Here is a 21435-nt window from a genome sequence, read left to right as displayed (position 1 = left end):
GTTGTCCCAAGTGAAACTCTCAAAATGATGAGCTGCGAAGGATGCCATCCAGTCAGCTACACTATTGTCCCAAGTGAAAGTGCCATTGCCATCGAACAACATGTTTTTGATTCTGGAAAGCAATAGCGCAAAAAAAAAAAAAAAAAAAAAGGTTGTACTGGATTCCACCCGCCCCCCACCCCATGTAGTGGGCTGAGATAGTACTTTCACAGACTTTGATACACACAAACTATATAATTTCATTGCTTATTTGGCTCGTCTCATACAACTGGGGAGGCATTGTTGGAATTAAAAAGATGAGAGGTATCTTCTCTCGTAGGCATCCAAACAACGGCAAATAACAATAGTCAGGATTATTTGTCTGAACAAACGAACATTCAACATTCATTTACTTTTATTTTCCCTATTCGTGTGCTAATTTTTGTTTTCCATGTTATAAGCTACCGATCTGGAAGGCCAAAATGTCTAACGTGTGCAGAAATATGGTACGACCGAAAATTCCATCTTAAAAGAAGAAAAGAAAGCGGAAGAGTGAAAGATTTTTTTTCTAAGAGGAACATGCAGTTCCTTGCTTTGAGACACGTGCACTGTATGAAAGGCTGCCTTTGGCTATGAAAACAGAAATCTGGCCACCGAGTGAGAAAATGGTTGGGGAATACACCTTTTTTCAAGAAATTTAAAACTCGCCAAGTATTTCGACAGTCTAAACATAAGTACCAAAGCTTAAAGCTTTGTTACGTAGAGGGGATAACTTTTGGAGAGACATCCCTTCTTCTTCTTCTTCTGAAGGCTAGGCTATTCCTGCATTCCACAGGATAGCTATTTTTTGATATTTCGTTAGGGAGAAATCAGTATAGCTTTGCAACGGACTCATTCTAAAGGATGCAATACAGCTTTAACGGACTCGTTGTGATTGTGGTTGTTCTCACATGTACAAATTTACTTGATACACCAAAATAATAACAAAGAATAAGAACTACGCCAAGCTGCACCCTGCATGTAAGATTTGAGAATTCTCCTTTTCTGGAGGTGAAAGGGGGACAAACCAGGCCACCCAGCAAGGCAGCAAGAATAGAACTTAAAGGGCTCAGCAATTCAGATTGCCGTTCTCAATAATTTAAGCAGACAGATGAAGCAACAGTGTCGAGCAGAAATTGCAATGAATATCCCAGCACTTGATGGAAGTCAGTGTAGAGCAGAAATCTCCATCGACATGTCAAACCAAGTTTAATACCAGCAAAGGAAGATGAATCAAAAATCAAAAATCAAACATCAAACTTATCTGAATCCCAGAAAAGACAACTAGCATTTTGTATGTCATAAACCCAAAGCATGGTACTAAACAGGATTGCTAATCCATAAAACACATGACAAAAATTGGATCCCAGAGGACAGCCACTTAAACGAAAAAGACAAGTCTAAATAATAACCTAATCTATGCCTTAATGGCATACTTCCTCATTGGGAAGTACATCTCCTTTTTCTTCTGTCGTTCGGTCTTCAATGAAGCCTGTAGTCAGAAGAAAAGAACTGTTAATGCATGCGGAAGATGAAAAAAACATGCGGAACTGTATAAATGTTCATTACATCCACAAGATGAAAAAACATGAGGAACCAGAGACGAATCAGTGTTCTGCCATCACTTTTAGGTCTGGAGAGCTTTTACACAATGTGACTTGTCCTATGATGAGAATGACTCAGCATGTCCTTCGAGCGTCACAGAATATAAGTTAATTCTCTTTAAATATCATAGAAGATATCCAACGTGCGAACAGCTTAAAAAATGTAAGAGTGGTTCTGAATCTGTGATTACAGAACAAACTTTAAAACATCAAGTCTGTAAAGAAAGATATGAATACCATGCTACACGTTGTTTTGTTTTAGAAGTTCAAGGGAGCTCTCTTGAACATGGACAATTCTGACAAGATAAACCACATAAATTCATATCAAAGAGCAATATTAAGTGCTTCTTTCAGTCTTTCCTTCTATTAGCCTAACAGATATTTAGATGCTCCATTTGTTGTATTAAAAAAAGGGACAAATTTGATGCATGGTGGGGAGAGATTAACAAAAAAAGAAAAGGAGAGGGAGCAAGGGAGGGAGGGGGAGGGGCGCCCTTTGGGATAGATCTTTATTTCTATTAAGATACATGTAATTGCTACAGGAAATACTCAGATATGTTGTTGCTAGTTGCTACAGACTTGATTGATCAGACATTAACTAGCAATTCTTGATGTGATTACAGAACAAACTTTAAAACATCAAGTCTGTGAAGCAAGATATGAATACCATGGTACTCCTCGTTTTGTTTTGAGAAATTCAAGGGAGCTCTCTTGAACATGGACAAGTCTGACAAAATAAACCACATAAATTCGTATCAAAGAGCAATATTAAGTGTTTCTTTCAGTCTTTCCTTCTATTATCCTAGCAGATGTTTAGATGCTCCATTTGTTGTATTAAAAAAAGGGACAAAATTGATGCATAGTGGGGAGAGATTAACAAAAAAGAAGAAAAGGAGAGGGAGCAAGGGAGGGAGGGAGGGAGGGGGAGGGGGAGGGGGAGGGGCGCCCTTTGGGATAGATCTTTAATTCTATTAAGATACATGTAATTGCTACAGGAAATACTCAGATATGTTGTTGCTACAGACTTGCTTGATCAGACATTAACTATCAATTCTTGATGTGATGATCAAACCCAACCACAGTTGTCTAATAACAACACTAATAATGACAAATACTACTTATTGGCATGCAAATGTTTCAACATGAGCTCAGTTATATAGTAGCATAAGCCTTTTACCGTTTTCCATTTTTCCATAGTACATAAATCAGACAACACATTATTGAAATATCTTCAAATCTACTCCCAACATTCCCAGCCTCAGTTGCCAAAATAAAGAACAAGTGCAGAACTGTTTTTTTTTTTGGGTGCAGGTGGAGCGGAATTATTGTGAAGGGAAGCAGATATCTTAAAAACATTTGAGCTAAACAAGCAATTAGAAAGGTGGTGGGGTGAGGTGGGGTTGGGTTTTTTTTTTTTGGGGGGGGGGGGGGAGGATCAAGTTTCCAAAGAGTTTCCTCCGTGGATATTGCCCTAGATTGAAGCATTCAACCACTAAGTTTCTAACTGCATCCACTGCAGTGGTCAAAAGTGCAGGAATTACAAATATAAAATGATATATAGTGCAATAGTTTCCATGGGAACAGCTACAAAGAAAGTCATGATAAAAGGCATCTTGGAAATTAATTGGTTGGATGCAACCAGGAACCAGGAAGTTTGCCTACTCCTAAAGCAAAAGCTTGGATTGAGCAGTGTAGACATTGTTGCTGGTAATAAAAAAGCTGCTGTAACAATTAATCATGATTAAAATACACAATGATATTGCTTTCTTTATATACAAAGAAAATCGGAAGAGATCATTCTGCCCACAGGAGCTTAAATGGGAACGGATGTCATGCTATCTCTCAGCAAAATGGCAATTGGTTATGTTGCTGGTGGTCCAAACCGAGAACGATTGACACAGCGGTGTGAACGGGGTTCCGTCTGAGTTGTCTTGGTTGGTGTTGGTTACGCTCCACCTTCCACCGGGAAACCTGCGAGCAAGCCTCGCACCACCACTGGGGTAGTGGGGGCCCTCCGACGATCAAGTCAGAGGAGATTGGAGGAGGAGGAGAAATGATAATAGCGAGCAAGAGAGTGCTCTGGAAGATATTGCTTACCCCCCCCTTCTCCCCCCAGCCGCATATATACCTGGCTGGGGGGTCTCTCAGGGGGGTTTGTCATCGTGGGGCGCGATGGAGTGGCCACTGACATGGCCGTTACAGGGCGTCGTGGAGCAGCGCTGGGTACGGCCATGACAGGGCGTAGTGGAGTTCCGCTTTGTACGGCTGATACAGGAGATCGTGGAACAGCATCGGATACAGCCGTTGCAGGGAGTAGTGGAGCAGGAGGCCTCGGCGTGCCTCTGGGAAGCAGCCTGTCGTTATCAAGAGATCTCCGACTCGGGGTCGGAGTGCTGGATCAGGGGGCAGCCGACCCGGGGTCGGGCTGCGGTGCTGAGGATATCCGACTTGGGGTCGGATTGCTAGATTAAGGGGCAGCCGACTCGGGGTCGGGCCGCGAAGCCGAAGATGTCCGACTCGGGGCCGGACTGCTGGATCGAAGGGCAGCCGACTCGAGGTCGGGCCGCGAAGCCGAAGATGTCCGACTCGGGGTCGGATTGCTGGATCAAAGGACAGCCGTAGTCTTCATGGGCGCGCGTGCCGGTCACGTGGAGCATGGCGGCTTAGTTCCCCCGTAACAGTAGCCCCCCACTTCCGAGCCTGGAACCAGAAGGAGAACGGGTGAAGGGAGTGATGCTTCGAGATTGCCGCCATCCCTCGGAGAGGCGCGCGCGCTTCGAGCTCCCCGCCTTCTTTATGGCGTATGGCGGTTGTTGCTGACCTGGCAGTCTGAGGATTTCGGCGGACATCCTTCCTTAATGGTGTCGATTTGCCTTTGGGGCGCGAGCGACCCTTCGGCGGCCAGGCGTCCTCTGGCGTCATCGAGGCATCACCCGCCTTTCCGCCTATTTAACCGTGGGCCCTCCCCCGTCCGTCTTCCTCTTTACAGACATTTTCGAGTTTCCCCTTTGCGCTGCCGTTGTTGCCGTCGGACTGTTCGCTTGCTTCTCCTTTGACGCTCTCGGAGCCGTTCTTCCTTCTCTTCCGGTGAGTTACCCCATTCTTCTACTTAGGGCTCTTCGTACTTTCTCCTTTTGTACTAGTGTACCCCAGTCGTTCCGGTCTTTCCCCCCTTCTTGTCTCCGTCCTGACCGTAGGTTTATTGGCCATTAGGAATGGGCGAAGTGAGAGCAGACCGCATTAAGTCGGAGCTGGTCGCCGAGGACTTAGACAAACTCGTGGCTCGGTACCACCTTCCCGAGGCCTGCAACGTTACGCTCCCGGGGCCTGAGGAGAGGATGTCCCATCCTCCTCCAGGGAAGATCGCCATCAATGAGGGCATTCTCCAGGCCGGGTTCCGCTTTCCCCCTTCGGACTTAGTCGTGCAGGTACTCCGGGGTTTAAGAGTTGCGCCGACGCAACTGGTGCCGAACTCGTGGCGTGCCCTGACGGTCTTCCAGGTTCTCTGCCGCATGCACGAGATTCCCGCCACTCTGAATGTTTTTTGAGAGTTCTACAGCCTGAGTGGCCACCCCCAGGACAAAGGGTGGTGGTGCTTTGCGGCGCGGCGAGGGTGCGGCCTCGTCAAAGAGGCTCCTTCCTCCATTCACGGCTGGAAGGAGCGTTTCTTCTTCATCGATGTAGATCCCTCTTGGGAAATCAGGGCGACCTGGGAGACGCCGATGAAGTCCCCGATCGGCCTATCGAGACTGTCGAGGGAGGAATCCGATGGCTTGGCCGCCTTGAAGGGGTTGGTTGCCGAGGGCCAGCTCCCCCCGGTGGCCCGCCTTATTTCCGAGGATACCTTGGTGAATGTCGGTCTGAGCTCGGTCCCCACCGACCGTGAGCCCGCCACCATTTCTTTTTTTGACTCTTTTCTCCTCTTTCGTCTCGTTCTTTCCTTCGGTTTCTCAGCCCTCGACCATCTCGTTCTTGTTGCAGAGATTGACGACGTCATGCGGTCGGACAAGGGACCGGCTGTTGGTAGGTCGTCCCTACTGGAAGCGGTCCGGAGGAGGAAACGAGCTCCTCCGAGCGGGGCCCCGCCGGCGAAGAAGTCCCGCAGGGAGGTGCCTCCGACGCCGACCGACGAGTCCGGGCCCACCGATCAGGGAGACGCCGTGGGCACAGACCGGCAGCTTATGCTGTATCAGCCCTCCGGTGGTGAGACTGCCGCTATTCCGGAGGTATCATCCGAGCCCGCTCGAGACGGACGGGTCGGGCGTGATCGGTCCCCGGTCCGGCCTTCGACTCAGCCGGCTCCTGATGATCCGAGGAGGGACGCGCCGAGGCCCCGGCCGAGCGGGGCCCTATCAATTCCTGGAGTGACCCCCGCCCCGAGCACAATCAGCAGGACTCTTTCCCAGGCGATGGATAAGGGTAAGGCTGCAGAACCACCATCCGGCTCCGGGGAGAAATCGGGGTCGGCCTTCACTACCGATGGCGCCCGAAACCTCATCGAAACAGTGCTGCTGGAGAAGGACCGTCGGCGGATCCGGGAGTTGGGGGTCTCTGACGTCGGGGCTGCCAGCTGTGTCTGTCTCATGTCGGTGAGTGTTCTTCTGGCCGCTTTTCACCATTTATTAGCTCTGTTGTTCTCCGCCTGACGCCCTCACTTTTCCTATCTCTTAGCTCGCCCAGTACATGATCCGTCTAGAGGAGTGCTACAAGGAACAGGCGGGGCTTCTGGCGAAGGCCGAGGACCGACTGAAAGTAGTGGAAGAGGGAGGCCAGGCCGTGGCGGGCAGGACGACCGGGGACCTCGAGGCGAGGCTCCGGGAGGCCGAAGAGCGGGCACTCGGCTTCGCCGCCCTCGAGAAGCAACTGTTGGAAGCTCGGGAGCAGCTCAAAGTCGCCTCGGGCCTCGAAAGCAGGGTTAAGAAGGCGGAGGAACGAGCTGAAAAGCAGTCCCGGAAGGTCGCGGACTATCGAGAGAGGTGGGAGAAGGCTCAGCGGTCTGCCGACAGCGCCCGCAACCGAACCCGGTCTCTTGAAGCCAAACTGGGCGAATTGGAGTCAGCCTTGGAGAGGTCCCGCGCGAACGACCAAGAGCTCCGTTCGCGCCTGGAGGAAGCTGAGGCCGCTCGCACTGCTGCCGAGGCGGAGCGTAAGGAGGCTCAGGCTAATCTGCTGAGGGTCTCCTCCGAGGCTGAAGACCGGATTGTGGCGAAGGTCTTGGAGGCTAAGGCTCAGATTACGGAGCGAGCAGAGGCGGCGCTGGCCGAGAAGAGTGCGGAGATCGGGCGCCAGGCGGTACAGGCTTATCGTCAGTCCGCCGAGTTCACCCGTGATATGTCGGAGGCGGTACGGGCCTATCGTCAGTCTGACGAGTTCGTCCGTGACGCGTCGGACGCGGGGTCCGAATCCTTCATCTTAGGCTTCGAGGAGGGCCTGGCAAGGGTGTCGGCTAAGTACCCCGAAGTTGACCTGAGTGGGATTTCCCTTCTCGACTCCTCTCCGGCGCCATCGCCTGCTGATTCTCCTACCGCCTCCCTACCCCCTGCGGACGAGCCCGACGCTCCCGACCCGGGGGTTTCTCCAAGCTGACCTCTTGTACCTTTCGTTGTCCTCTTTTTTGTATGTCGGCATTTTGCCAAATTGTATGGGCCTTGGCCCTGAAACAATGAAAATTAATACAAGTCGAATGTTTCTTCATCTCGCTTTCGTCCTCCTCTTTTTTTTCTTTTTAACTCTTGGCAGCGTCTTGCCGACTCCTAACTCTCGAAGTTCTTCCGGCCCTAAGCCAGGCATCCGAGGGTTAGGCCTCAGGAAATTCTTCCGGCGCTAAGCCAGGCATCCGAGGGTTAGGCCTCAGGAAATTCTTCCGGCACTAAGCCAGCCATCCGAGGGTTAGGCCTCAGAAAATTCTTCCGGCACTAAGCCAGGCATCCGAGGGTTAGGCCTCAGGAAATTCTTCCGGCGCTAAGCCAGGCATCCGAGGGTTAGGCCTCAGAAAATTCTTCCGGCGCTAAGCCAGGCATCCGAGGGTTAGGCCTCAGGAAATTCTTCCGGCATTAAGCCAGGCATCCGAGGGTTAGGCCTCAGGAAATTCTTCCGGCGCTAAGCCAGGCATCCGAGGGTTAGGCCTCAGGAAATTCTTCCGGCGCTAAGCCAGGCATCCGAGGGTTAGGCCTCAGGAAATTCTTCCGGCGCTAAGCCAGGCATCCGAGGGTTAGGCCTCAGGAAATTCTTCCGGCACTAAGCCAGGCATCCGAGGGTTAGGCCTCAGGAAATTCTTCCGGCGCTAAGCCAGGCATCCGAGGGTTAGGCCTCAGGAAATTCTTCCGGCGCTAAGCCAGGCATCCGAGGGTTAGGCCTCAGGAAATTCCGCTCGTCGGTCGGCCAAGGCTGGCGCAAGCCGAGGCGACCGGTCGGGGCTTCAGGCTAGTCTGGTCCCGGGATGGTCATCGGGTTAGCCTGGCATCCAAGGGCCGAGCCTCGGGAGATTCCGCTCGTTGGTCGGCCAAGGCTGGCGCAAGCCAAGGTGACCGGTCGGGGCTTCAGGCTAGTCTGCTCCCGGGATGATCATCGGGTTAGCCTGGCATCCGAGGGCCGTCAGGCCTTAGAAAATTCCGCTCGTTGGTCGGCCAAGGCTGGCGCAAGCCGAGGCAACCGGTCGGGGCTTCAGGCTAGTCTGCTCCCGGGATGATCATCGGGTTAGCCTGGCATCCGAGGGCCGTGCCTCGGGAGATTCCGCTCGTTGGTCGGCCAAGGCTGGCGCAAGCCGAGGCGACCGGTCGGGGCTTCAGGCTAGTCTGCTCCCGGGATGATCATCGGGTTAGCCTGGCATCCGAGGGCCGTCAGGCCTCAGGAAATTCCGCTCGTTGGTCGGCCAAGGCTGGCGCAAGCCGAGGCGACCGGTCGGGGCTTCAGGCTAGTCTGCTCCCGAGATGATCATCGGGTTAGCCTGGCATCTGAGGGTTGTCAGGCCTCAGAAAATTCCGCTCGTTGGTCGGCCAAGGCTGGCGCAAGCCGAGGCGACCGGTCGGGGCTTCAGGCTAGTCTGCTCCCGGGATGATCATCGGGTTAGCCTGGCATCCGAGGGCCGTGCCTCGGGAGATTCCGCTCGTTGGTCGGCCAAGGCTGGCGCAAGCCGAGGCGACCGGTCGGGGCTTCAGGCTAGTCTGCTCCCGGGATGATCATCGGGTTAGCCTGGCATCCGAGGGCCGAGCCTCGGAAAATTCCGCTCGCTGGTCGTGCGCCTGTCGCTTGCCGCCCGACGGAATTTCTCCGTGGCCAGCTGCGATCGTGTTTCTCCTCCTCTCCAAGCGTCGCCTGGGGAACACCAGATGGGCATTAAATGCTAATTGAGGGGTTACCTGGAAAATCGGATCGCCAGTTGCTGCTTGCGAGGAGTGTCAATTAAGCGGCCGCGATGCGCGCGTTCTTCGAGGCGGATGCGGCCTGGGCGCGGGCGGAGATACGTGGACCTAGGGGTACAGGGCACCCGGAGTGTCCTGCACAAAAAATGCGATTAAGGAGAATGACGCTTAGGAAATCGCGGGAAGATACGCCTTGAGAGCCGGATCGGCTCCGGATTCAATGCGCCCGCATTTATTGGAGCCACCCGTATCGGAACGACCGGGGGCCGCAGTTTGGCTATAAATATAGGTGCAGGTGCGATGGAGCCTGCCAAGCCGGAGCTGTTCAAGTTGCCATGGATCGTGGACCTTCTCTCTGGCGCATGGCTGAGAGACTCCTGCCGAAGGAACGGGAGGCGCGCCCCTCGCGACTTCAGCCAACTAGCCGTTTCATCTGGGATCAGCAAGGAGGGTCTCCCCGGCGGAACTCCGCTCTAGGCGTTTCATCCAGGATCACATCTCCCCTCCTTGAAGTTCAGCCTCCCGATTGAGCTCTGCACCAGACGCCTGATCCGGGACCGCGCCTCCATATGCTCTTCCCCCTCGTATTCCTTCTCTCCCCTAACACTGGGGAGGACCGGAATATCCCTTGGAGGTGGCGTTCCTCTGGAGGCAGCGGGAGCTTCGTCGGCGGCGGCTCCTCATCCTCTTCGTGGGGCGTGGATGGCGCCTCCGGTTGGAGGCAGTGTGGACTTCTCCTTCGTCCACTTCTTCTTCATCCGCGCCGGCTCTTCGTCTCTTTCGTGAGACGCCGATGGCGCCTCCGGTTGGAAGCACCCACTTCCGACGGGATTGCAACCGCTTCAGATGGAGGTTTCGGGATCCCAGATCTTCAGCTCCTCGGAGTCTCCACCTCTTCTTTACTTTCTTTACACCCTAATTCTCCCGTGGGAATTCCTTGTAATCACACGAGCACGCCGTTGTAACCAGAAATTATTGAAATGCAAAGCGTTATACATTTTTGAACTGTCTTCCTGGCATCGTCGTTCTACTGGTAATACATCCGCAGGTTAGCGGAATTCCAGCTCCTTAGAATTTCTCGACCATCTAGGGCCTCCAGCTGGTAGGAGCCAGGTCGGTTTACCCAGCGAACCTTATATGGGCCTTCCCAATTTGGCGCTAGCTTCCCACCTTCCGCAGGTCGAGATGCTTTAGCTCGCCTTAGCACCAGATCTCCGATTCTGAAAAGCTTCGGTCGGACCTTGGAGTTGTAATATCGGGCCACCCTCCGCTGATACATCGCCATCCGAACCTGCGCCATTTCCCTCGCTTCTTCCAAGAGATCCAGGTTCCCTCGGAGTTGTTCCGAATTAGCCTCGGGTCGGTGCGCGGCCACCCGAGGTGAGGGGAGTCCGAGCTCCACGGGGACAACGGCTTCCGTGCCATAGGTTAGGCTGAAAGGCGTCTCCCCGGTAGGGGTCCGATGCGTGGTCCGATACGCCCAAAGGACATTCTCGAGTTCTTCGACCCAAGCTTGCCCCGTCCGACCGATTCGCGCTTTGATTCCTTGGAGGATTGTCCGATTTGTGACCTCGGCCTCGCCGTTGGTTTGGGGATGCGACACAGATGTGAACCGATGCTCGATCCCGAACTCCTCGCAGAAGTCACGGAAATGCTTGTTGTCGAACTGTCGCCCATTATCCGAGATGAGGACCCGAGGTACCCCAAATCGGACAATGATGTTCTTCTTCACGAACTTCCGGACTTGCACCTCCGTGATAGTGGCCAGCGGCTCTGCCTCCACCCACTTGGTGAAGTAGTCGATTGCAACAATCAAAAATTTCCGCTGAGCTGAAGCGACGGGGAATGGTCCGAGGATATCCATTCCCCACTGGGCGAAGGGCCAGGGTGCAGTGATTGGCGCCAAGGGGACAGAAGGGACTCTCTGGACGTTGGCGTGGCGCTGGCAGGCGTCGCATTTCCGCACATGATCCTTTGAGTCCTCCAACAAGGTAGGCCAATAATAGCCTTGCCTCATGATCTTATGCGCCAAGGACCTAGCCCCCAGGTGCGATCCGCAGATGCCTTCGTGGACTTCGCTGAGGGCGTAGGCCGCTTCCGAGGGGCGGAGGCACCTTAAGAGGGGGGCGGTGAACGAGGTCCGATACAGCCTCCCTTCATAGAGTACGTAGTGGGCGGACTTCATGACGAGTCGCCGAGCTTGATCTTCGTCCTCTGGGAGGATTCCTTCGGCGAGGTAGGCGACGAGCGGGTCCATCCAAGATGGCTCCGGATCAATCGCCATCACCGCTCCGGCCTCGCCGATGCTCGGGGCATCCAGGGTCTCCAGGTAGATCGCCCTCGACAAGTTGTGCGCGTCTGCGCCCACCAAGCGGGACAGCCTGTCGGCCCTGGCATTTTCGCTTCTCGGGATCTGCTGAATGTCAACACTGCCGAGGTCGGGAATGAGTGCTTGCACCTTCCAGACATAGCTCTGCATGGTCGGGCTCCGAGTCTCGAACTCCCCTCGGACCTGCCCGACCACCAGCTGGGAGTCGGTGAAGACCTTCAAACGCCGGATGCCGAGCTCCTTGGTGAGTTTGAGTCCTGTGACTAGGGCCTCATATTCCGCCTCGTTGTTGGTCACTGGAAATCCGAACCTCAAGGCATACTCGGCTATCACTCCATCGGGACTGGTAAGGACCAGCCCGGCCCCTCCACCTTCGGGGTTCGACGACCCATCAATGTGAAGCGTCCAGATTGGGAGGTCGAGGCTGGGTGTTTCCGGCGGCCTAGGTTCCGCCTCCTGCACAGTGCACTCAGCGAGGAAGTCCGCGAGCACCTGGGCCTTGATGGCGGGTCGGGGCTGGTAGCGGATGTCGAACTCACCAAGTTCTACTGCCCACTTCACCAGCCGTCCCGCATTCTCAGGATTGCTGAGGATCTGCCGCAGTGGTTGATCGGTCAAGAGGGTGACAGGATGAGCCTGGAAATAGGGGCGAAGCCTCCTGGCCGCAGTGAGCAGCGCGAAGGCGATCTTTTCCGCCTTCGCATACCGCGTCTCGGCATCCCGTAGGACCCGGCTGATGTAGTACACAGGCTTCTGGAGCTTTGCCTCTTCCCGAACCAGTACTGCGCTGACTGCGGTTGGGGAGACCGCCAGATAGAGGTAGAGCATCTCCCCCTCTTGCGGCTTGGACAGCAGGGGAGGAGACGCCAAGTACTCCTTGAGTTGGTCGAATGCCACTTGACATTCGGCCGTCCAAAGGAAGTCTTTCGGACGCTTCAACACCTTGAAGAACGGTTGGCAGCGTTCGGCCGATTTTGCCACAAATCGTCCGAGCGCGGCGACCCTTCCAGCGAGCTCCTGAACCTCCTTCACTTTGGTCGGAGGGGACATATCTTGGATGGCCTTGATTTTGTCAGGGTTGGCTTCGATCCCCCGCTGGTTGACAATGAAACCGAGGAACCTCCCGGCCGAAGCGCCAAAGGCGCACTTCGCTGGGTTCAGCTTCATGCGAAACTTCCGCAGGGTGGCAAAAGTCTCCTCCAGATCCGCGATGTGCTGGTCGGCATGGCGGCTCTTCACCAGCATATCGTCCACGTACACCTCCATGTTCCGGCCGATTTGCCCTTTGAAGATTTTGTTGACGAGGCGCTGGTAAGTGGCGCCAGCATTCTTCAGACCAAAGGGCATTACCTTGTAACAGTACAGCCCCCGGTCTGTTATAAAGGCAGTTTTCTCCTCGTCTTGTGGAGCCAACATTATTTGGTTGTAGCCGGAGAAGGCGTCCATGAAAGACAGCAGCTGATATCCGGAAGTCGCGTCGACCAGTTGGTCTATCCGTGGAAGCGGAAAGCTATCCTTGGGGCACGCCTTGTTCAGGTCGGTGTAGTCGACGCACATCCTCCACTTCCCGCTCGCCTTCCGGACAAGTACGACATTTGCCAGCCATTCGGGGTAGCTGACCTCCCTTATGAATCCTGCCTCCAAGAGCTTGTCTACCTCCTGGTCGACCACTCGGATCCGATCCGGGGCACAGTGTCTCTTCTTCTGCTTTACTGGTCGGTGGGTTGGGTCGACGTTGAGGGCGTGAGAAATGACCTCCGGGTCGATCCCAGGTACATCGGCCGCCGACCAGGCAAATACATCAGCATTGGCTCGGAGGAATTCCACTAACCTGAGCCGAGCTTCTGAGTCGAGGTTGGCACCGACCCGGACCGTACGGTCCGGGCGACCCTCCTCAAGGGGAACTTCGATCACACCCTCGGCCGGCTCCCCGTGCCGCAAAGCCACCTCGTCTCTGGCGTCAAGGGACTCGACGCTTAGGGCCTCCACGGGCTTCTTCCCTTTGAGAGTTGCTAGGAAACATTGCCGTGCGGTCGGTTGGTCACCTCGGACCTCTCCAATCCCGGCCGCCGTGGGGAACCGCATTAGCAAATGGTATGTAGAGACTACCGCGCGAAGGGCGTTCAATCCGGGTCGTCCGAGGATAGCGTTGTAGGCCGAGGGAACACGGACGACCAAGAACCCGAGCCGCACCGTGGCTTCTGCGGGTGCAACGCCCGCAGTCACAGGCAGCTCAACGACACCTTCGGCCGAGATAGCGTCTCCAGTGAATCCTATGAGGGGGGTGGATGTTTTGTGCAACACTTGTCGGGACAAGCTCATCTTTTGGAAGGCCTCGTAAAACAAAATATCAGCTGAGCTTCCACTATCCACAAGAACACGCCTTACATCATAGTTCGCCATAGTGAGGGAGATCACCATGGCATCATCATGGGGGGTCTGAACCCCCTTTACATCCTCATCACAAAAAGTGATTACATTTCCGACCCGCTGCCTCTTCGCGACGGCCACCCCTGATGCTTCCACCGAGCCCCCTGCGTTCCTCACAGGCCGAGAGCAGCCCCCAGTGATGGTGTGGATCACGCCCGCGACGGGTCGATTCTGCTCCCGAGGCTCCTGAGGGGCCGGGTCGGCCGGGCGCGGGTCTGCGGGGGGACGTCGGTCGTTTACATATCGACCGAGACGCCCTCGGCGGATGAGAGCCTCGATCTCGTCCCGAAGCTGGAAGCAGTCTTCGGTGTCGTGGCCGTGGTCTCGGTGGTACTCACAGTACGCTCGAGAGGGCCTCCTCCCAGGGATTTTCTTCATCTGCCTCGGGACCGGGAGGTTCTCCCGCCCCTTGACCTCCATAAGGATCTGGGCCCGGGGGGCCAGGAGTGGGGTGTACCGGTTGAAGCGTCGGTGTGGAGAACGAGGGCGTGGGGCGCCGTGGTTCCTCGCCGGTGACGGGCTTCTGCGCCGATGTTGAGGCGTCGGGCTCCTCCTCTGGGGTGCCTCTTTTCGCCTTTTCTTCCCGAGCTTTAGAGGGGCCTCGGCGGCCTCCTTGTTCCGGTGGGCGGCTGCCTCCTCGGCGTCTGCATACTGGTTCGCCCGAGACAACAGCTCCTGGAAGCTCCGCGGCAGGCGTTTGTCCAGGGAGAAGAAGAGTCTGCCCTTCCGGAAGCCACGCTTCAGGGCTGAGAGAGCCACCTCCTGGCTCAGGTTCCGGACCTCCAATGTAGCCTTGTTGAAGCGGGTAAGGTAATCCCGCAGGCTTTCTCCCTCGTTTTGCCGGACATCAAAGAGGGAGTCGGAAACCAATCGCCGCCGGCTACTGACGGCGAAATGGCTGATGAAGAGGCGAGTGAACTGGTCAAAGGACTGGATAGAGTCAGCCTCCAGGCCGGCGAACCACGCCCTGGCTGGGCCACGGAGGGTCGCCGGGAAGGCCTTGCAGAGGAGGGGATCTGATGCTCCATGGAGGAGCATAAGAGTCCTGAAACTCTCCACGTGATCCCGCGGGTCCGCCGCCCCGTCATAGGGCTCGATCGCCGGCATTTTGAATCCCGGCGGATTTGGGGTCCGCAGGATCCTCGAGGCAAGCGCCGGTTGGGAGGAGATCTCCAAGTCGGCGAAGAGATCTTTGGAGTGGCCCTTCAGGACCTGGAGTTGTCTGTGGAGATCGTCCATCCGCCGGTCCAGGGAGCGCGACCGGTGGGTGGGAGACAAGGAGCGGCGCGAGGGGGACCGACTGGAGTGCGGGCCCCTCGAGGACTGGGGGGTCGGAGAACGCGCCCGGGTCCGCCTCTCGTACCCCGCGCAGCTTCGATGAGAAGGTCCTGGCAGAATGGACCGTGCTCGAGAACCTTCCTCGCGCCGGCGCTCCTCCCCATGGGAGAGGAAGGAGCGCGGGTTGAGGAAGACAGGTGAGCGCTCGGGGGGCAGCGGCTCCTGGGCCCGCTGTGGCGCTCGAGACATCACACCCTGCAGGTTCTGCACTACCTCCGCGAGGGTGCGAACCTGCTGGGGCTAACTGGTCGAACTGAGCGGCTTCGACCATCTGAATGGGGGGTGGAATGGTGGAGTGTTGCTGAGAATGTGTTGGAGACGCAGCGGCCTCCCGGCCGGAGGCGCGAGAGGCCCCGCGACCGGAGGCATTGGAAGCTCCACGACCACCTCGCCGTGCCATTACGATCGCTCTGAGATCAGGCCCTTCCTCTAGCGCCAACTGTTGCTGGTGGTCCAAACCGAGAACGATTGACACAGCGGTGTGAACGGGGTTCCGTCTGAGTTGTCTTGGTTGGTGTTGGTTACGCTCCACCTTCCACCGGAAACCTGCGAGCAAGCCTCGCACCACCACTGGGGTAGTGGGGGCCCTCCGACGATCAAGTCAGAGGAGATTGGAGGAGGAGGAGAAATGATAATAGCAAGCAAGAGAGTGCTCTGGAAGATATTGCTTACCCCCCCTTCTCCCCCCAGCCGCATATATACCTGGCTGGGGGTCTCTCAGGGGGGTTTGTCATCGTGGGGCGCGATGGAGTGGCCACTGACATGGCCGTTACAGGGCGTCGTGGAGCAGCGCTGGGTACGGCCATGACAGGGCGTAGTGGAGTTCCGCTTTGTACGGCTGATACAGGAGATCGTGGAACAGCATCGGATACAGCCGTTGCAGGGAGTAGTGGAGCAGGAGGCCTCGGCGTGCCTCTGGGAAGCAGCCTGTCGTTATCAAGAGATCTCCGACTCGGGTCGGAGTGCTGGATCAGGGGGCAGCCGACCGGGTCGGGCTGCGGTGCTGAGGATATCCGACTTGGGGTCGGATTGCTAGATTAAGGGGCAGCCGACTCGGGGTCGGGCTGCGAAGCCGAAGATGTCCGACTCGGGGCCGGACTGCTGGATCGAAGGGCAGCCGACTCGAGGTCGGGCTGTGGAGCCGAAGATGTCCGACTCGGGGTCGGATTGCTGGATCAAAGGACAGCCATAGTCTTCATGGGCGCGCGTGCCGGTCACGTGGAGCATGGCGGCTTAGTTCCCCCGTAACAGGTTTACATACCCATTTTGGAGTTTAATAAGCATCTTAATTTGAAAGCCAGTGTGCATTAAATGGAAGGTCCATATCTCAAGTGACTTAATAGTGTTAAAAGCATCCAAGGAATCATTAAACAGAAAAGGTTATGTCCTGAAACTGCAAATCCCTATACGTAGGTATGTACGCACTTGAACATGAGAGCATTCTGTCATGATCTTTATCTTTAAACTTTGCCCCTTGTCGGTTTTATTTCTCTTAGGCTCTAATTCACTTTTCTCTAGTTACCAAGACCATTTGTGTTTTGCAATCTCTCAATAAAGCTTAAGAATGCAATGCCAACAACACTGCACAGATAATTTGTGTTAGGATCTCTTTAACAGATAGTACCAACGCATTAATTAAGGGTTCAAACACTTGTTTCTGTCAAAGATGTGGCTAGTTACAAATGGATAATTTTCTTTTAGATATTAAAGATTTCTATGTAGCTTAAAGGATTTCGATGCTCAAGACATCCATCAACTGCAAAAGCACCCTTCTCCCTCTTGAACTCCCCTCTATTTTTCCATAATTACTTAATTTAATTGTAAAACTAGCATCTAACATAAAAAATAACTGTGACGGAATCATGGCCAGAAAGTGATTGATTTAATGCTTCAATCCATAATCCAAGTATTTCCAAAGAAAAAAGATCATATATATCACCTTGTAGTTTGAAGCCTTGAAATGGAGAAAGATACATGGCCAGGCAACGGTTGACAAGAGTGGCTGGAATAAATATTATAGAGTTTCACTAATGCTTGACTTACATAAGCATGCAAACATGCATTAATCAAGGAAATTGTTAATGTCCTTGACACAACTGTTACAATACCTTCTTTGTTGCAATTAGAGGCACCTTTTAATATAATTGAGGACTAAAAAGTTCACTCACATATATAACGTCATGCTATATTATATTCCATCGACCCACCACCTGAATCTCTAAGTCAATCACTATCTGACGATATACACTTCACAGAACTGCTTCACTTTATGTAGCAAACGGTTAGATTCCATTTTTTAACAATAGCTGATAAATATGAGCAGTAAAACCAATCACAACACAACACCATATAACCCGCATACTTTTCTTAGATTAAGCCTACAGTAGGGATAGCGCAATAAGAAATCACAAATAACTGATGTGGAAGGAAGGTGTGAGATATCGAGTATTTGAGAATGTTTTAAGCATAAAAAATTCTTAAGGTGCAGAAAAAATAGATGCTATATTATCATCATTTACGGACACCTATAACGCCAGATCTGTACTCATCAGGCCTAAATACTTTATCTTTTGATCCAACGTTATCATCCACGTAGGGTTGCCAAATTATTTCTCCAAAACTCGATGCAAAGCAGAAGTATCCATGCCATAATAAAATAAAATCTCGATAACTGGTAAATAAAAGGCATCCAATCAAGAACAAATAGAACCAAAAGGGATTTTTTGATCTTTCTATAAGAAAAAAGGGGAGATTTGAGAAACGAATGAGAAGAAGAAGGGTAATAACCTGGTACTTGGTGAGTCGGCGGCGAATGGCGCGAGTCTTTTTGGGGCGGAGATCGAGCGGCTGGTACTTCTTGTTCTTGTATGCCTCCCTCAGCACCTGCTTTGCTTCTGAGAGATCACCGTCAGCACCCGCGCGATCGAGAGCCTCACCACCTTGCTGCCAAACCAGAAGCAAACACCGTGAGCGCCGTCCGATCGAGATCAAACACTTAGATCGAAAGGAATCGGAGACTTACATCTTGGAGAGCTTGTTGGGGGCTCCGCCGGTGACCTTGGCGACGCGGAGGAGGGCGAGCTCCGCCTTGAGGTCCTTCAGCTGGTTCAACAGCTCCGCCTAGACTTCCCCCGGAGCTCGTGGACCTTAATCCTCGCTGCCATGAGAAGAAGAAGGAGGATGTGAGCGAGAAGGAAAGAGATGGGTCCAAAGGAATCGGGAAAAGGGAATGGAGATCAAGTCCTTACCCATTGGAAGCGGCTAGAGAATCTCTTCTTCTCTACTCTCGCTCGGCTCGGGCGAGACGAAATGGCGGCAGAGGTTCCAAAGCTAGAGAAGAGCTCTTAAAAACCCTAGTCGTGTAGAGACGGCTAAAAAAACCTAAATTGATGGGCTTTGGCTTTAAGTGGCCTTTTTATTGCAAGAATCAAGCCTTTTGTTGCACATTGTAAGTGGCCTGGATTTGGGGGCCCATTAACCTACCTCCCACTGCTATGAGACATCAAGATATCTTTTTGTTATCCTCGATAGCTAAATCGTGTGCCAGGATAAAGCGGGATAAGCTGGGTTAAAACTTAATTTGTATGTAGAAAAAGTAATTTTAACCCCATAAACAGTACCTAGTACCGCAGTGCGGTTGATACTATGATGAATATATGCCTAGACCCAGAATACTGTTCGAGTTGGGTTGGATTTCGGTGTCTCTGGCCCAAGTTGAATTTTTCCTAGCCTGCTAGTAGAGACCAACCCAAGTAGATCCATGTAGTCTTACGGCCCATACATGCAACGATGGCTCAGGCCCGGTTTCCACCTAAGTTGTACAGGAAAGGCCCAAAGCTAATTCCAAGGAACAGTAAAGCTTCATAAGATCTTTCTGTCTAGATACAAGCAATCCGTATATGTCTATTTCATGGTCTCTCTTCGAAACAGTGTCCAGATTATTATGCCTTTCCTGCGGGTCAAAATTCACTGGGGCTTCGATCGCCTACTCCTTTGTCATTACGTCACCAACTTTCTTGATCTTCTAGTACTGGGTAAGCGATAACCCCCATATATAGTCCTTACTAACTTCATGGAGACCTGTACTTTTGGTAAACAGTCATCTAGGCCTAGTCGCTATGACCCTTTTGCAAAGAGGCACCCTTTCTCCCAAAGCTATGGGGCTATTTCGCCGAGTTCCTTGGAGAGAGCCGGTCTTAGAGAGGTTGATAACAGGTAATTTTAATAGTTTCAAAAAAGTTCAATTACTCCATAACATTATCCTTATACAATGCGAAGAATTGAACTATCAAGAAGTAACCAAGAACTGGGGCAAGCACCCAAACAAATTGCTGATAGGAGCCTATCACCCATGCAACCCCCTAAACAGTTGCTAGCCTTGAATTTCAAGATTATTCATCCGAGTTCACATTAATTTAGCTTTTCCTAGTTTATACATATATATATATACTGAACATTTGAAAAATCATCGCCGTTGATCAATTGTTTTGTCATGGTCCGCTGTTCTATTGCAAGATAAATAGTTATTACGTGTCAGTTTCATCGTTAAAAAATAAGCTTTTATTTCTGCAAAATAAGATTTATTTTTCTGATAGCATATTAATTTCCTAGTGTGATGCGATAGAAATATTCCAAGTAAAAAATAAATCATAACCTAGACTAGCAAATGACCATCAACACTCTCATCGCCGGTGCTTGCTATCTCGGCAAATTTATCTAGAATGCTATTTACATTCACAACCATACACGTACTTATATTTAAACAAGAACTATATTCCATAAAATTAAGTATGTTATTTAATGATTATTCCAGTATGTTGATTTATATATTTCTTCCCATGTGCATTGCGATTAGTGGGATTTTAGAGCACATTAAGTCTTTATTGATGTCTGCAAATGAAAGTGATGGGTGAGGAATCTTACCTTCTTTTATTTTTTTTCTTTTGCATAATTGCCGAGAACTATTTTATACCTAGTAACAAGTCAACGGTGTGATTAACAACTTTTGGCAATGTGAACTCTCTATTCTTGAATGACCTTGATCTAATGATCTCAAGACTTTTCCTAAAACCATTTTACCCATGCCTAGAGGCATCAATCACCACAGTTGAGTCTCTTTCGTTAAAAATTTGGATCATAAGTCAATGAGCCTATACTTTCTTCCACGGTTCTACTTTGATTGGCACACTTTTTGTCAGCTACTTACAACCATTAGTTCATGGACACCTCTAGTAGGTCTCGTTCGCATTCATGATCCATGCCTAGAAGGATAGGAGGATACTTATTCTTGGTTAGATATGCCCTAAGTTTTTGGTTTTTGTTATAATGATTGACCTCATTTTATCTCATACTTTGATAATTTGAAAATAGTGGATGCTTTGACCTTTTTTTTCTTTTGTTACATCGCCAAATGTTTGACGTTCAAGAACAATTTGGTTAGAAAATTGAAGAAAAAGTCAAAAAAAATATAATCAAAGATTTGAAAAAGAATTTGGATAAAAGAGAATTAAAAAAGTTATAATCATATGATTTTTTAAAATATTTTTAAATTTATTTATTCAAAAATAACTATAGAAGAGACAAGAATTACACAAGGTAGTCAAAGAATACCCTTACCAGCAATAACACAGGACATCGTTAATTTGTAATACATAAGTTTTTTTAAAATTAATCATGAATAATTCATTAATAAAATATAAAATTCTCGTGTAATTTAAGAATAATTGAGTAGTTCCGAATCAATTCATTTGTGGAGAGTAAATCAGAAAATTATTCAATGAAGAGAAAAAATGATAATAACGTGAGTTTCTCAACAATCTAGAGAATGTTATCTATATTAGTTGGCAACCAAAGTGTTTTAAAAAAAAACACTTATTATTGTTGAATTGTTATGTCCAATATACATTACCTATCCTTTTTTTATATCAACTTAAGTTTTTAAAATTAATTGATCGGTTAATATAATATCAAAGTATAAATTTGGTAGGGCCCGTCAGCTCAAAATGAAATAAGATTTTTAAACTATTGTACACAATATTAATAGTACTGAAAGAACAAATGCAATGTAAGTGTACTATGGAAGGGAGAGTCAGAGAGCTATTTGGATGGAGACCGGTGCTGGCTCGTGTATATTGCGACGCATTACGACCAAGGAAAATTTGGTGGATTTGCCTTCATATGTCTCATATATCTATGTGCACCCTAGATTTTGTTGTTTTCAATGACATGATATACACGACCATAAAACGGCGACAATTATTATTAATCTCTTTATAGAGTTTTAGCGTGTTTCATTTCAAAAAAGGACATGGCAAAAAAGCAAACCACAGAAGAAAAGCGTAACGCATTAAATGCA

General features: G+C 51.2%; 1 protein-coding gene across 1 annotated transcript; it reads right to left on the bottom strand.

Annotated features, from left to right (window-relative positions):
• Window positions 1-1247: 1247 nt before the first annotated feature.
• On the bottom strand, window positions 1248-18244 carry LOC103702814 (60S ribosomal protein L35). The gene is given in 5 exon segments (XM_008785383.4): window positions 1248-1510; window positions 17868-17971; window positions 17974-18023; window positions 18103-18202; window positions 18205-18244. Coding segments are annotated over 5 exon segments (369 nt in total). The 3' UTR covers window positions 1248-1435.
• Between the last annotated feature and the right edge of the window lie 3191 nt (window positions 18245-21435).

This window comes from Phoenix dactylifera, chromosome 3 (genome assembly GCF_009389715.1).
Source record: "Phoenix dactylifera cultivar Barhee BC4 chromosome 3, palm_55x_up_171113_PBpolish2nd_filt_p, whole genome shotgun sequence".
NCBI lineage: Eukaryota > Viridiplantae > Streptophyta > Magnoliopsida > Arecales > Arecaceae > Phoenix > Phoenix dactylifera.
The sequence above is the reverse complement of the archived record's forward strand: the minus strand, read 5'-3'. Positions and strand labels throughout refer to the sequence as shown.